Source organism: Heptranchias perlo, chromosome 40, assembly GCF_035084215.1.
Source record: "Heptranchias perlo isolate sHepPer1 chromosome 40, sHepPer1.hap1, whole genome shotgun sequence".
Taxonomy (NCBI): Eukaryota; Metazoa; Chordata; class Chondrichthyes; order Hexanchiformes; family Hexanchidae; genus Heptranchias; species Heptranchias perlo.
Genome location: NC_090364.1, coordinates 14,778,755 through 14,794,037, shown reverse-complemented (window position 1 = coordinate 14,794,037; position 15,283 = coordinate 14,778,755). Strand labels below are relative to the sequence as shown.

The following is a 15,283-nucleotide window of genomic DNA, read 5'->3' as shown; positions in this document are numbered from 1 at the left end:
TTGACGCCAACATTGGAAAGCACACACATATGTGTGGCACCGCATAGTCCTGGGTCATAGATTTGTTCCCAGTCTCCACAGTACTAAGTATGTAATCTCAGCCATTTCACTGTGGAGATGTCTAAGCAAATTCCCTACATGGAAACAGTCAAATCTGGAGAGAAAATCATAACCAGTAGCTCAATCAGAGCTAATCACATCCTCTCCCTTGGTTACAATTGAAATCAATGGAAAAGAAAATGAGGTGGTTTCTGTAACGGGCAGCAAATCTGCAACGCCTATTTTATGCCTGTGCAGAAGTTGCCCAGGGAGAATGAAGCAAGAGAGGAAAAAGGGGGAGTGACAGCAAATGCATCCCAGGGGACTTCGCTATCCAATGTATCTGCTCCACTGTTTGGCTGGCAAAAAGAATGAAGGCACAGCAGCACAAATGAGCCCTTTATAAAATGCAAATGGCTGAAAAGCATAACTGATCCATTAGTGAACACTTTCCATCATCAGTACTTGCCCCTAGAGCAAGTATGCTTTTTAAGGTGAAACCTGCAATATCATAAAATGTATTTTGTTCAGCCAATTGCGTAAGATTGTTAGAAATACTAGTATTCCACCAAAAGATGGAGCTGCCACACATGTAAATAATACAGCATGTCTATGACTTTCCATAATTTTGATACTTACTTAAGACAAGACATTTCAGAAGAGTAAAAATATGGGGGAAGATTTTCATCTTCATCTCCTGGAATGTAATGTAGTGGAGCGCAATGCCCACCCATTATTGAACTGGCCCGATTTTCATTCCATTGATTTCAATGGAACGAAAATCGGGTTAGATCTATAAAGGGCTGGCAATCTGCTCCACCAGATTACTGCCCAAGTGGTGAAGACGAAAATTTACCTCATGGTGTACGGTCTATTGTATTTAACTCCATATTATGATTGATGATATAAAGCAATTACATTTGTAAAGGAACCCAAAAATTGGGCTGGATCTATAAAGAGCAGCCGATCCACTCTGCCACACTACCATCCAGGTGGTGAAGACAACATTTACCCCATGATGTACATATGTTTAACTCTTTATGATTGATGGTGTAAAAGCAATTAAATTTGTAAAGTGATTCTTAAAATGAAATATTGTGGCAACTGTCTTCCTCTTCCACATATTTGTCAGAATGTGATTAGTAAGTTTATTGCCTTTCTCCCTACAGTGTCCCTCTAGCTTGAAGTTTGGGCTGCAGATCTACTGGTCATTTGAACCTTATTATGGCTAGTTAAGAAAGTTGTACCAGTACGCTAGTACTTGAAACATCGAGACGTTGCTTTGGTAGCCACAAAATGAGATCTGGTTAACGCCTACTGCTTCTTTGTGAATCCCAATTTGGTTTGTTAAGTCTGTTTTTGTCTCAGCATCAAATGCTTGGTCCATAAAATTGGACTCAATACTAGAAATGGGGTGGAACCTCAACTGCTGCTAGCGCATTTTGGAAAATCATGGCATGCTGCCTTGTGTTTCAATATGCGATTTCAACAGAGGAAGTTCTCTTCCCCCTTCCCGCCAGATAATTACATAACCATACTGACCAGGAAGGTCCCAGGCTCAATCCCTGAATCATAGAATCATAGAAGTTACAACATGGAAACAGGCCCTTCGGCCCAACATGTCCATGTCGCCCAGTTTATACCACTAAGCTAGTCCCAATTTCCTGCACTTGGCCCATATCCCTCTATACCCATCTTACCCATGTAACTGTCCAAATGCTTTTTAAAAGACAAAATTGTACCTGCCTCTACTACTGCCTCTGGCAGCTCGTTCCAGACACTCACCACCCTTTGAGTGAAAAAATTGCCCCTCTGGACCCTTTTGTATCTCTCCCCTCTCACCTTAAATCTATGCCCCCTCGTTATAGACTCCCCTACCTTTGGGAAAAGATTTTGACTATCTACCTTATCTATGCCCCTCATTATTTTATAGACTTCTAGAAGATCACCCCTTAACCTCCTACTCTCCAGGGAAAAAAGTCCCAGTCTGTCTAACCTCTCCCTATAAGTCAAACCATCAAGTCCCGGTAGCATCCTAGTAAATCTTTTCTGCACTCTTTCTAGTTTAATAATATCCTTTCTATAATAGGGTGACCAGAACTGTACACAGTATTCCAAGTGTGGCCTCACCAATGCCCTGTACAACTTCAACAAGACATCCCAACTCCTGTATTCAATGTTCTGACCAATGAAACCAAGCATGCCGAATGCCTTCTTCACCACCCTATCCACCTGTGACTCCACTTTCAAGGAGCTATGAACCTGTACTCCTAGATCTCTTTGTTCTATAACTCTCCCCAACGCCCTACCATTAATGGAGTAGGTCCTGGCCCGATTCGATCTACCAAAATGCATCACCTCACATTTATCTAAATTAAACTCCATCTGCCATTCATCGGCCCACTGGCCCAATTTATCAAGATCTCGTTGCAATCCTAGATAACCTTCTTCACTGTCCACAATGCCACCAATCTTGGTGTCATCTGCAAACTTACTAACCATGCCTCCTAAATTCTCATCCAAATCATTAATATAAATAACAAATAACAGCGGACCCAGCACCGATCCCTGAGGCACACCGCTGGACACAGGCATCCAGTTTGAAAAACAACCCTCTACAACCACCCTCTGTCTTCTGTCGTCAAGCCAATTTTGTATCCAATTGGCTACCTCACCTTGGATCCCATGAGATTTAACCTTATGTAACAACCTACCATGCGGTACCTTGTCAAAGGCTTTGCTGAAGTCCATGTAGACCACGTCTACAGTACAGCCCTCATCTACCTTCTTGGTTACCCCTTCAAAAAACTCAATCAAATTCGTGAGACATGATTTTCCTCTCACAAAACCATGCTGACTGTTCCTAATTAGTCCCTGCCTCTCCAAATGCCTGTAGATCCTGTCCCTCAGAATACCCTCTAACAACTTACCCACTACAGATGTCAGGCTCACCGGTCTGTAGTTCCCAGGCTTTTCCCTGCCGCCCTTCTTAAACAAAGGCACAACATTTGCTACCCTCCAATCTTCAGGCACCTCACCTGTAGCTGTCGATGATTCAAATATCTCTGCTAGGGGACCCGCAATTTCCTCCCTAACCTCCCATAACGTCCTGGGATACATTTCATCAGGTCCCGGAGATTTATCTACCTTGATGCGCGTTAAGACTTCCAGCACCTCCCTCTCTGTAATATGTACACTCCTCAAGACATCACTATTTATTTCCCCAAGTTCCCTAACATCCATGCCTTTCTCAACCGTAAATACCGATGTGAAATATTCATTCAGGATCTCACCCATCTCTTGTGGTTCCGCACATAGATGAACTTGCTGATCTCAGTCCCAGGTGGACAATAGAGTTGGCACAAATTTCCTCTATCCCTGGGTTAGGATGGGGGGGTGAGAATTCATTTGGGAAGGGTTCCCTCTTCTTATCATTATCACTGGAAATATCTATGTAAAGAAGAGTTGGGTTTTGCTGTGAATGCCCACAGCTAAATAGCCTGATACTTTTGCCCATCTCATGTAGCAGCACACCCAATTCACCAGCCATCAATCATGCAGTAGGGTACTGTACTACTCCAAACCTAGCTTGCACTAGATTCCATTTTGTGTATCCAGATTGAGTTTGCCTTCCCTTGCATTTGGTCCGCCACTCACCACCCCCACCCCCCACCGCCAACCTCCAACATCCCTGTATATTATCAGTGAAAATAATTTTTACTCCCCCATGCAACCCCTTAGCTTTTTTCCCCAGTAGTTCTTTAAGGGCTGCTCCAACAAGCCAGAGATCCCACCCATGAATCAATCCGACTCCCTGGGCCTGTGCCAATAGACATAGGAAGCAAATTCAAATTATTCACTATCTGACCTCAAAAGCTTAAGTGAGGTCAGCTCCCATGCTTATAGTGTGCCGTACACTCAATGCAACACAGCCCTCCCTGCAATGCAAAGAGATCACATAATCAGCCTTAGTAAGGAAGGCTGAAGGATTAAGGAAAAGCTCCACAAATGCTCTTCCGGAGGACATCTCCTCTCTACATAAAACATCTTCAACTGAAATTTCCTTTTAAAATTAATTGAAGTAATTTGTTTCTTTCTAATCAAATTTTTAATGCTTCTTACCATCACAATTGGGATGCACAAAGTGTCGCAAACCTTCAGCAGGAACTCTGAGTACCTCTCCAACATGTCCTCACTTGCAGTGCTAGGAGCTGTGAAAGCATTCTCTTGCACAGAGGGATCCTTCTGACAATCAACTGCTAATCTACAAAAAAGTTGTTTGAGCATAAAGATATTTTCAAAGGTACTTGTATGGTATTATACTGCCAGAATAAAGCACTAATAAAGGAAGTGACTACAGGCTTGAAGCCACTTATGGAACAGCAAATGCTGTAAATATACAGTTAGCTTCTGAAAGAGAAAGTCAGGATAGTGTTTTGAGTGAGATCTTACATCACTCAAGATAAATATGAACAAATGTAAGCACTTGCACAACACCAGGTTATAGTCCAACAGTTTTATTTTAAATCACAAGCTTTTGGAGCTTACCTCCTTCGTCACTCACCTGACGAAGGAGGTAAGCTCCGAAAGCTTGTGATTTAAAATAAAACTGTTGGACTATAACCTGGTGTTGTGCAAGTGCTTACATTTGTCCACCCCAGTCCATCACCGGCATCTCCACATCATAAATATGAACAAGGAAGGCTATTCGGTCAATCCAGAAAGGAATTAAGGGCACCCATTCACAACACTCAGCTGATTCCAGAGTTTTGCCTCCACTTTCTTATCTTGAAATCCATTCCACATGTTAATAACGCTTTGAGTAATTTCCTAAATTTGCCTTTTGCTGGTTTAAATTAGTGCTTTCTTGTCCTATTGTCATGATTTAATTTGAATTAATGTTCCGGATTAATCTTTTAGTACTTTTATAAGATAGACTCAAGCAGCAGCCAACCAGGGAACAGGCTATTTTAGATCTTGTCTTGTGTAATGAGACAGGGTTAATTAGTAATCTCATAGTAAGGGATCCTCTGGGAAGAGTGATCATAATATGATAGAATTTCACATTGAGTTCGAGAGTGACGTACTCAAATCCAAAACTAGAGTCTTAAACTTAAATAAAGCCAATTACATAGGTATGAGGGGTGAGTTAGCTAAGGTTGACTGTGAAACTAGATTAAAAGATGACAGTAGACAAGCAATGGCGAACATTTAAACAAATATTTCATAATTCTCAATGAATATACATTCCATTGAAGAATAAAAACTCCACAGGAAAAGTGATCCATCCGTGGCTAACTAAAGAAGTTAAGGATAGTATTAGATAAAAAGAATAGGTTTATAATGTTACCTAGAAGAGTTTTACAAACCAGCAAAGGATGACCCAAAAATTGATGAAGAGGGAGAAAATTGAATAAGAGAGTAAACTAGCAAGAAATATAAAAACAGGTTGTAAGAGCTTCTACAAGTATGTAAAAAGGAAGAGAGTAGCAAAAATAAACTTGGGTCCCTCAGAGGCTGATACAGAAGAAATTATAATGGGGAATAAGGAAATGGCAGAGACATTAAACAAGTATTTTGTATCTGTCTTCACAGTAAGACACAAAAAAATACCAGAAATAGTGGGGAACCAAGAGTCTAATGAAAGTGAGGAACTTAAAGTAATTAAGATTAGTAAAGAAAAAGTACTGGAGAAATTAATGGGACGAAAAGCCAAAAAATCCCCTGGACCTGATGGCCTACATCCTAGGGTTCTAAAAGAGGTGGCTGCAGAGTTAGTGGATGCATTGGTTGTGATCTTCCAAAATTCCCTAGATTCTAGAACGTTCCCAGTGGAGTGGAAGGTAGCAAAAGTATCACTGCTATTCAAGAGGGAGAGAGAAAACAGGGAACTACAGGCCAGTTAGCCTGACATCAGTAGTAGGAAAAATGCTGGAATCTATTAAGAACGTGGTAAAGGGGCACTTAGAAAATCATAATATGTTTAGGCAGAGTCAACATGGTTTTATGAAAGGAAAATCATGTTTGACAAATCTATTAAGAGCTTTTTGCATTTGTAACTAGCAGGGTAGATAAAGGAGAACCAGTGGATGTAGTATATTTGGATTTTCAAAAGGCATTTCGATAAGGTGCCACACAAAAGGTTGTTACACAAGATAGGGGCGTGTGGGGTTGGGGGCAATATATTAGCATGGATAGAGAATTGGTTAACGGACAGAAAACAAAGAGTGGGAATAAATGGGTCATTTTCAGGTTGGCAGGCTGTAAACTGGGGGTGCCGCAAGGATCAGTGCTTGGCCCTCAGCTATTTACAACCTATATTAATGACTTAGATGAAGGGACCGAGTGTAATGTATCCAAGTTTGCTGACAAAGCTAGATAGGAAAGTAAGCTATGAGGAAGACACAAAGGGGGCAAAAATTGGATAAGGGCCATTTTTGGGCGCAGGTAACGTGATGTGCTAGTACCCCGCGCCCAATGACCCCTGCGCAGGCAGGACACAAGTTTCGGCCCACCCGAGGACTCACCTACAAACAGTGTTCCATTCCAGGCCTTGCACGTGGAATCAATGCAATTCGCACTTTCCTAGATAGGAAAGTAATTAATGAAAATAACAGTCTACTGTCTGCACGGAGTCTGAACGGAGATCAGACATCGCACAGGTAAAACACAGCTGCAGGTCCCATCCCTTTGTTTACACACTGATGAGTTATGTTAAAACATTGAATAAAGGTTGCGCACTACTAAATCCCACATCCTACAATCTGCACACCAGACCTCATCAATCTGTCGATCTGAGTTGGTACCAGGCCTGCGAGAGTGCATGCACCAAGGTTCTCTGCTGATGTACTAGATACCTTGGTGCAAGAGGTGGACAAAAGGAGGGACATCCTATATCCGCAGGTAGGGTGGGGTGGGGGTGGGGGGCAAGAGGCCCTCCAGACATATGCCCAAAAGGCAGCGGGAGGGACAAAATCAATGCCAGGCACACAGCATCATGAACATGGATACAGTGCAGGAAGAAGTTCAATGCTTTGACATGAGTGGTCAAGATGAGTGAGGTCAACTGTCAAGTGGCAGCTCCTACCAAATGCATCCCCCATCACCCACATACCAACAAACTCTTTCCATCAGTACTCAACTCTTCCAACCAGATGCTTCCTCTCACCCTTACATATTACCACTGTTTCAAGCCGCCCACCCACAACTCACAGGTCACACACACTGGCAGCTATTCAACCATGACAGGCACATCACCCAGACACACATCCCGCTTTCTTGCAGGAGAAGGTGGCGCATATCAGGAGGCAGCAAGTGGCAGTGGCATTTAGCCCCTCGAGCCTGTTCCACCATTCAATGAGACCTATGACCTAACTCCATATACCCGCCTTAGCCCCATATCCCTTAATACCCTTGGTTCACAGAAATCTATCAATCTCAGATTTAACATTCACAAGTGAGCTGCCGTCGGCAGAAGAGCATTCCAAATGTCTCCCACCCTTTGCGTGTAGAAGCATTTCCTGACTTCACTCCTGCACGTCCTGGCTCTAAATGTTAGGCTATGTCCCCGCATCCTAGTCAAGGAGACCTCCAAAAACAGTTATCAAGGTCTCGGCAGCCAGAAGCTATAATCCAGCCACTAACCTGTAAATCCTGCATGGTCCCTTTAAATAGAGGAGGTGGGGAGGTCCTTCAGGCACTCTAAGACACGTTCAGATGGTCGGGGTTAAGACTATGCATTGAGTTGAGCGTTAAGTCCCAAAATGATGTCTATCACTTTAAATCAGTGTTGCACACTGATTGAAGCCATTTTCTCCCCACTTTACATGATTTCAGCATTCGTTATCTGCGCCTGCATTAACTCCTATACCGAGGTGGCGTCTGGCACATGTCACGCTGGAAACATGCGTACGCATCGAAGACGCCATCTTGGTTGTCAGAGAGGCTGTGTAGCGCCGAAACAACGGGCGCTACACGTCCCAATTTAGCGCCCAAAGAGTCTGCAGTTAAGTGAGTGGACAAGAAGGTGGTAGATGGAGTAAAATGTGGGGAAATGTGAGGTTATTCACTTTGGTAGGAAGAATAGAAAAACAGAATATTTTTTAAATGGTGAGAAACTGTTAAATGTTGGTGTTCAGAGGGATTTGGGTGTCCTTGGACACGAAACACAGAAAGTTAACATGCAGGCGCAGCAAGCAATTAGGAAGGCAATTGGTACGTTGGCTTACAAGAGTAAGGAAGTCTTGCTGCTATTGTACAGGGCTTTGGTGAGATCACACCAGGAGTACTGTGTACAGTTTTGGTCTCCTTACCTAAGGAAGGATATACTTGCCTTAGAGGCGGTGCAACGAAGATTCACTAGATTAATGCCTGGGCTGAGAGGGCTGTCCTATGAGGAAAGATTGAGTAGAATGGGCCTATACTCTCGAGTTTAGAAGAACGAGAGGTGATCTCATTGAAACATATAAGATTCTGAGGGGGCTTGACAGGGTAGATACTGAGAGATTGTTTCCCCTGGCTGGCGAGTCTAGAACTAGGGGGTCTCATAGTCTCAGGATAAGGGTCGGCCATTTAGGATTGAGATGAGGAGAAATTTCTTCACTCAGATGCTTGTGAATCTTTGGAATTCTCTACCCCAGAGCACTGTGGATGCTCAGTTGTTGAGTACATTCAAGACTGAGATTGATAGATTTTTGGGAAATGGGGATCAGGCAGGAAAGTGAAGTTGAGGTCGAAGATCAGCCATAATCTTATTGAATGGTGGAGCAGGCTCGAAGGGCCGTATGGCCTACCCCTGCTCCTATTTCTAATGTTCTTATGATTCCTGTGAGATTGGAGGGCCGATCTGGGGTGAATAATGTATTGGTTGCATTCTCTTAGGCAAGGATTGTTATTAATGGTACTGGTTCTGTGTGGAGACTGGTTACGAATACAGTCTCGCAGAGATTAGTGTTAGGACCATTGCCCTTCATTATCTATAATAATGATGTTGGGGGAACTGTCAGGAAGTTCGTGGATTACACAAAAATTTGTGCTGGTGTTAGAAATGAGAAAAAAAGATCTAGATGCAATGGGGGAATGAGCTCGTGTCTGGCAAATGGCATTTAATGTACATAAATGTATTGTTATGCATATGGGTAGGGCCAACGCCATGCATGTACATATCCTGCAGTGCTCCAAATTAAATTTGTTAAGTGAGAAAGAGACCTAGGTGTTATTGTGCCTAAGTCTCTAAAGGTTCACAATTAGTGCCGTGACGCAATAGTGAAGTCTAAGAGTATAGGGATGTGCTGCTAAGACGATTCAAAATAAAAAAGTATTATAAAGTTTTTGTACAAGGCCTTGGTTTGGCCTCATCTAGAATGTTCAGTTTTGGTCGCCTCACATGGTGGGTGATATAGATGTCCTAGAAAATATTCAGAGGAGGGCCACTAAACTGATATCTTGTTTAAAAGCCCAAAGCTATCAGGATAGGATTAGAGAGCTGGGTATTTTTACTCTTGGAATGTGCAGACCTTGGGGAGATTTGATTGAAGTATTTAAAATAATGGCTGGACTAGACTGGATAGACTATTTGAATTAGATAGGCTAGTGAGAATGAGGGGACATGCAAATAAGTTACATAAGGACAGAACGAGGCTAGATGTCAGGTTTTTCTTTTCGCAGATGATCATCGACCTCTGGAACAAGTTGCCGGCTTGTGCAGGTAGTTTCACTGCAGATGTCAAAAAGGGAGTTGGACAAGTTCCTAGCTGAGACTAACATCACTGCGTAAAAAAAGTTAGGTGGAAGGCTGGGTGATATGCCTCATGATCACCGTAGTCGACTGGAACTCACTTTGATCACCTTTGGGGGTCGGAGAGGAATTCCCCGGAATTCTTTTTCCCCGGAATTGGGCTAGGGTTTTTTTTAATCTGTTTTTTTGCCTCTCTCAGCAGGTTACATGGCTGCTGGTGGGTGGGACCATTGAGCATCATGATGTTTACCTACAACATGTCTGTATGGGTCAAGCTCGATGAGTCAGCTGGTCTTTGCCTGACCATCACTTTCACATAGACTAGAATGGCAAAATATTTTGAAATGGGTTGCCCAAGTTACATTTTAGTAAAACAAAACAGCAGAAATGAAACTCTGAATGGAAGTAGGCTTGATGCTACAGATAAGCAGAGGGATTTGGAAGTACAGGTTCACAGGACATTAAAGACAGCTCCTCAGGTTGATAAGGCTGTAAAAAGAGCTAATGAAACTCATGCTTTTATCACAAGAGGTATAGAATATTACCTCCTAGAACCAACAAGGGGGCAGGCAATATTAGATTTAATAATGAGTAATGAGCCAGATTAATTAACAGCCTAACAGTACATGAACATTTATCTAATAGCGATCATAATATGATCGAGTTCAGTGTTGCGTTTGAAAGGGAGAAACCCATTTCAGCTACTAAGATTCTAAATTTAGGTAAGGCCGATTTCAATGGGATGAGACAGAGGCTGCCCACAGTAAACTGGGCAAATCTGGGTAAAATGACAGGTCATCAGTGGGAGGTGTCCAAAAAAGAATTTAACCTGATACAGAACCAGTTTATCCCCCTAAGGAGCAAAAGCTTCACTTGCCAAAACAAACAGTCATGGATGACAAAAGAGGTAAGGGATAATATAAAACTAAAAGAAGAAGCATACAAACATGCAAAAATAAGCACAGATCATGGCAACTGGGAGAGATACAAAGAACAACGAAGGGTGACAAAACAGATAGTAAGAACTACAAAAAAGGAGTATGAAAAGAAACTTGGAAGGCATATCAAAATCAACACAAAAAATGTTTACAATTATATTAGGAAAAAGAGGGTGGTCAAGAGCAATGTGGGCCCCTTAAAAACTGACAATGGAGATATTGTAAATGAAAATAAGGAAATGGCGGATGTGTTAAATAATTACCTTGCTTCAGTATTTACAGCAGAGGAAGAGGATAGCATGTCAGACACCCCAAGGAAACTAATTTTCAATCGAGGGACGGGGACTCACCATAATTAACAAAAGCAAATTAACAGTAATAAAGAAAATAATGGCACTAGACAGTGACAAATCCCTAGGACCAGATGGTTTTCATCTCAGAGTTTTAAAGGAAGTAGGTGAAAACATTGCTGAAGCCCTAACGATAATCTTCCGAAGTTCTCTCGATTCAGGAGCCTATCCTTTAGATTGGAAAACTTCACATGTCACTCCATTATTTAAGAAAGGTGAGCGAGGGAAACCAAGGAATTATAGACCAGCTAATCTAAAATCTGTTGTCGGGAAATTACTAGAGTCTATAATTAAGGATAGAGTGACTGTACACCTTGAAAATTTTTAGCTGATCAGAGAGAGCCCGCATGGATTTGTAAAAGGTAGGTCATGTCTGACAAACTTGATTAAATTTTTTGAAGAGGTGACTAAAGTAGCGGACAGGGGAATTATACAACAAATGTAACCCCACTATTTAAAAAAGGAGGGAGCAAGAAAACAAGGAACTACAGATCGGTTAGCCTAACATCAGTAGTAGGGAAAATGCTAGAGTCTATTATAAAGGAGGTGATAACAGGACACTTAGAAAATATCAACGGGATTAGACAAAGTCAACATGGATTTATGAAAGGGAAATCATGTTTGACAAACCTACTGGAGTTTTTTGAGGATGTAACTGGTAGAATAAATGAGGGAGAACCGGTGGATGTGGTTTATTTGGATTTTCAGAAGGCCTATGATAAAGTCCCACATAAGAGGTTAGTGTGCAAAATTGAAGCACATGGGATTGGGGGTAATATACTGGCATGGCTTGAAAATTGGTTAACAGGCAGGGAACAGAGTAGGAATAAATGGGTCTTTCTCGGGGTGGCAGGCGGTGACTAGTGGGATACCGCAGGGATCTGTGCTTGGGCCCCAGCTATTCACAACAAAAATCAATGATTTAGATGAGGGAACCAAATGTAATATTTCCACGTTTGCTGACGACACAAAACTAGGTGGGATTGTGAGTTGTGAGGAAGGTGCAAAGAGGCTTCAAGGCGATTTAGACAAGTCGAGTGAGTGGGCAAATACATGGCAGATCAGTAGAACGAGGATAAATGTGAAGCTATCCACTTCGAAAGGAAAAACAGAAAGGCAGAGTATTATTTAAATGGTGATAGATTGGGAAATGTTGATGTAGAAAGGGACCTGAGTGTCCTTGTACACCAGTCACTGAAAGCAAACATGTAGTTGCAGCAAGCAATTAGGAAGGCAAATGGTATGTTGGCCTTCATTGCAACAGGATTTGAGTACAGAAGCAAGGATGTCTTACTGCAGTTATACAGGGCCTTGGTGAGACCACACCTGGAGTATTGTGTGCGGTTTTGGTCTCCTTACCTAAGAAAGGATATACTTGCCATAGAGGGAGAACAGTGAAGGTCCACCAGACTGATTCCTGGGATGCCAGGACTGTCCTATGAGGAGAGATTGGGTCGACTCGGCCTGTATTCACTAGAGTTTAGAAGAATGAGAGGGGCTCTCATTGAAACATATAAAATCCTGACAGGGCTAGACAGACTGGATGCAGGGAGGATGTTTCCCCAGGCTGGGGCGTCTAGAACGAGGGGTCACAGTCTCAGGATACGGGGTAGGGCATTTAGGACTGAGATGAGAAGAAGTTTCTTCACTCAGAGGGTGGTGAACCTGTGGAATTCTCTACCACAGAAGGCTGTTGAGGCCAAGTCACTGAATACAATTAGGAAGGAGATAGATAGATTTCTATATACAGAAGGCATCAAGGGATATGGGGAGAGAGCAGGAATATGGTATTGAGATAGAGGATCAGCCATGATCATATTGAATGGAGGAGTGGGCTCGAAGGGCCAAATGGTCTACTCCTGCTCCTATTTTCTATGTTTCTATATGGACTTCCAGAAGGCATTCGATAAAGTCCCTCATAAGAGACTATTAGCTAAAGTTGAAACTCATGGAATTGAGGTCAAATTATTGACTTGGTTAGGAAATTGGCTGAGTGGCAGGAGACAGAGTAGGGATAACGGGCAGGTACTCAAATTGGCAGGATGTGATAAGTGGTGTCCAACAGGGATCTGTGGTGGGGCCTCAACTATTCGCTGTATTTATTAACGACCTAGATGACGGGAGAGAGAGCCACATATCCAAGTTTGCCGATGACACAAAGATAGGCAGCATTGCAAGCAATGCAGATGGAAGCATATAAAAATTACGGAGAGATATTAATAGATTAAGTGAGTGGGCAAAACTGTAGCAAATGGATTTCAATGTAGGCAAGTGTGAGGTCATCCACTTTGGACCTAAAAAAGATAGATGGTGAATAGCTCGAGACAGTGGAGGTCCAAAGAAACTTAGGAGTCCATGTACATAGATCTTTAATATCTCATGGACAGGTACAGAAAATAATCAAAAAGGCTAATGGAATGCTGGCCTTTATATCCAGAGGACTAGAATACAAGGGGGTAGAAGTTATGCTACAGCTATACAAAGCCCTGGTTAGACCACGTCTGGAGTACTGTGTTCAGTTCTGGGCACCGCACCTTAGGAAGGATATATTGGCCTTGGAGGGAGTGCAGCGTAGATTTACTAGAATGATACCTGGACTCCAAGGGTTAATTTACGAGGAGAGATTACACAAACTAGGGCTGTATTCCCTGGAATTTAGAAGATTAAGGGGTGATTTGATCGAAGTTTTCAAAATATTAAGGGGAACTGATAGGGTAGATAGAAAGAAATTATTTCCGCTGGTTGGGGAGTCTAGGACTAGGGGACATAGCCTAAAAATTAGAGCCAGGACTTTCAGGAGTGAAGTTAGGAAACACTTCTAGACACAAAGTGTAGTAGAAGTTTGGAACTCTCTTCCGCAAATGGCAGTTGATGCTAGCTCAATTGTTAATTTTAGATCTGAGATTGATAGATTTTTGGGTATTAAGGGATATGGGGCTAAGGCGGGTATATGGAGTTCAGCCATGACCTCAATGAATGGGGGAACAGGCTCGAGAGGCTAAATGGCCTACTCCTGTTACTATGTTCCTATGTACAGCCAAGAGGTAATGATGAACATAAGAACATAAGAACATAAGAAATTGGAGCAGGAGTAGGCCAATTGGCCCCTCGAGCCTGCTCCGCCATTCAATAAGATCATGGCTGATCTGATCCCAACCACAAATCTAAAGAACACAAGAAGTAGGAGCAGGACCCGGCCACACAGCCCCTGGGCCCTCTCCGCCACCCACAGGGCATTGACCGATCCGAACTCAGCTTCATGTCCAATTTCCTGCCCGCTCCCCATAACCCCTAATTCCCTTTACTTCTAGAAAACTGTCTATTTCTGTTTTAAATTTATCTAATGATGTAGCTTCCACAGCTTCCTGGGGCAGCAAATTCCACAGACCTACCACGCTCTGAGTGAAGAAGTTTCTCCTCATCTCAGTTTTGAAAGAGCAGCCCCTTATTCTAAGATTATGCCCCCTAGTTCTAGTTTCACCCACCTTTGGGAACATCCTTACTGCATCCACCCGATCAAGCCCCTTCACAATCTTATATGTTTCAATAAGATCGCCTCTCATTCTTCTGAACTCCAATGAGTAGAGTCCCAATCTACTCAACCTCTCCTCATATGTCCGCCCCCTCATCCCCGGGATTAACCGAGTGAACCTTCTTTGTACTGCCTCGAGAGCAAGTATGTCTTTTCTTAAGTATGGAGACCAAAACTGTATGCAGTATTCCAGGTGCGGTCTCACCAATACCCTATATAACTGCAGCAATACCTCCCTGTTTTTATATTCTATCCCCCTAGCAATAAAAGCCAACATTCCGTTGGCTTTCTTGATCACCTGCTGCACCTGCATACCAACTTTTTGATTTTCTTGCACTAGGACCCCCAGATCCCTTTGTACTGCAGTACTTTCCAGTCTCTCGCCATTAAGAAAATAACTTGCTCTCTGATTTTTCCTGCCAAAGTGCATAACCTCACATTTTCCAATATTATATTGCATCTGCCAAATCTCCGCCCACTCACCCAGCTTGTCTATATCCCCCTGCAGGTTTTTTATGTCCTCCTCACTCTCTACTTTCCCTCCCATCTTTGTATCATCTGCAAATTTTGATATGTTGCACTCGGTCCCCTCCTCCAAATCGTTAATATAGATTGTAAAGAGTTGGGGACCCAGCACCGACCCCTGTGGAACACCACTGGTCACTGGTTGCCAGACCGAAAATGAACC

General features: G+C 42.7%; 1 protein-coding gene across 1 annotated transcript in view; it reads right to left on the bottom strand.

The window, feature by feature from the left end:
* Positions 1 to 15,283, bottom strand: part of LOC137305428 (meiosis inhibitor protein 1-like) — a 195,981-nt gene that overhangs the window by 86,993 nt on the left and 93,705 nt on the right. Inside the window, exon 15 of the mRNA XM_067974254.1 lies at positions 4,162 to 4,303. Coding sequence (XP_067830355.1) covers positions 4,162 to 4,303 — 142 coding nt within the window. The remainder of the gene's footprint in view (positions 1 to 4,161; positions 4,304 to 15,283) is intronic.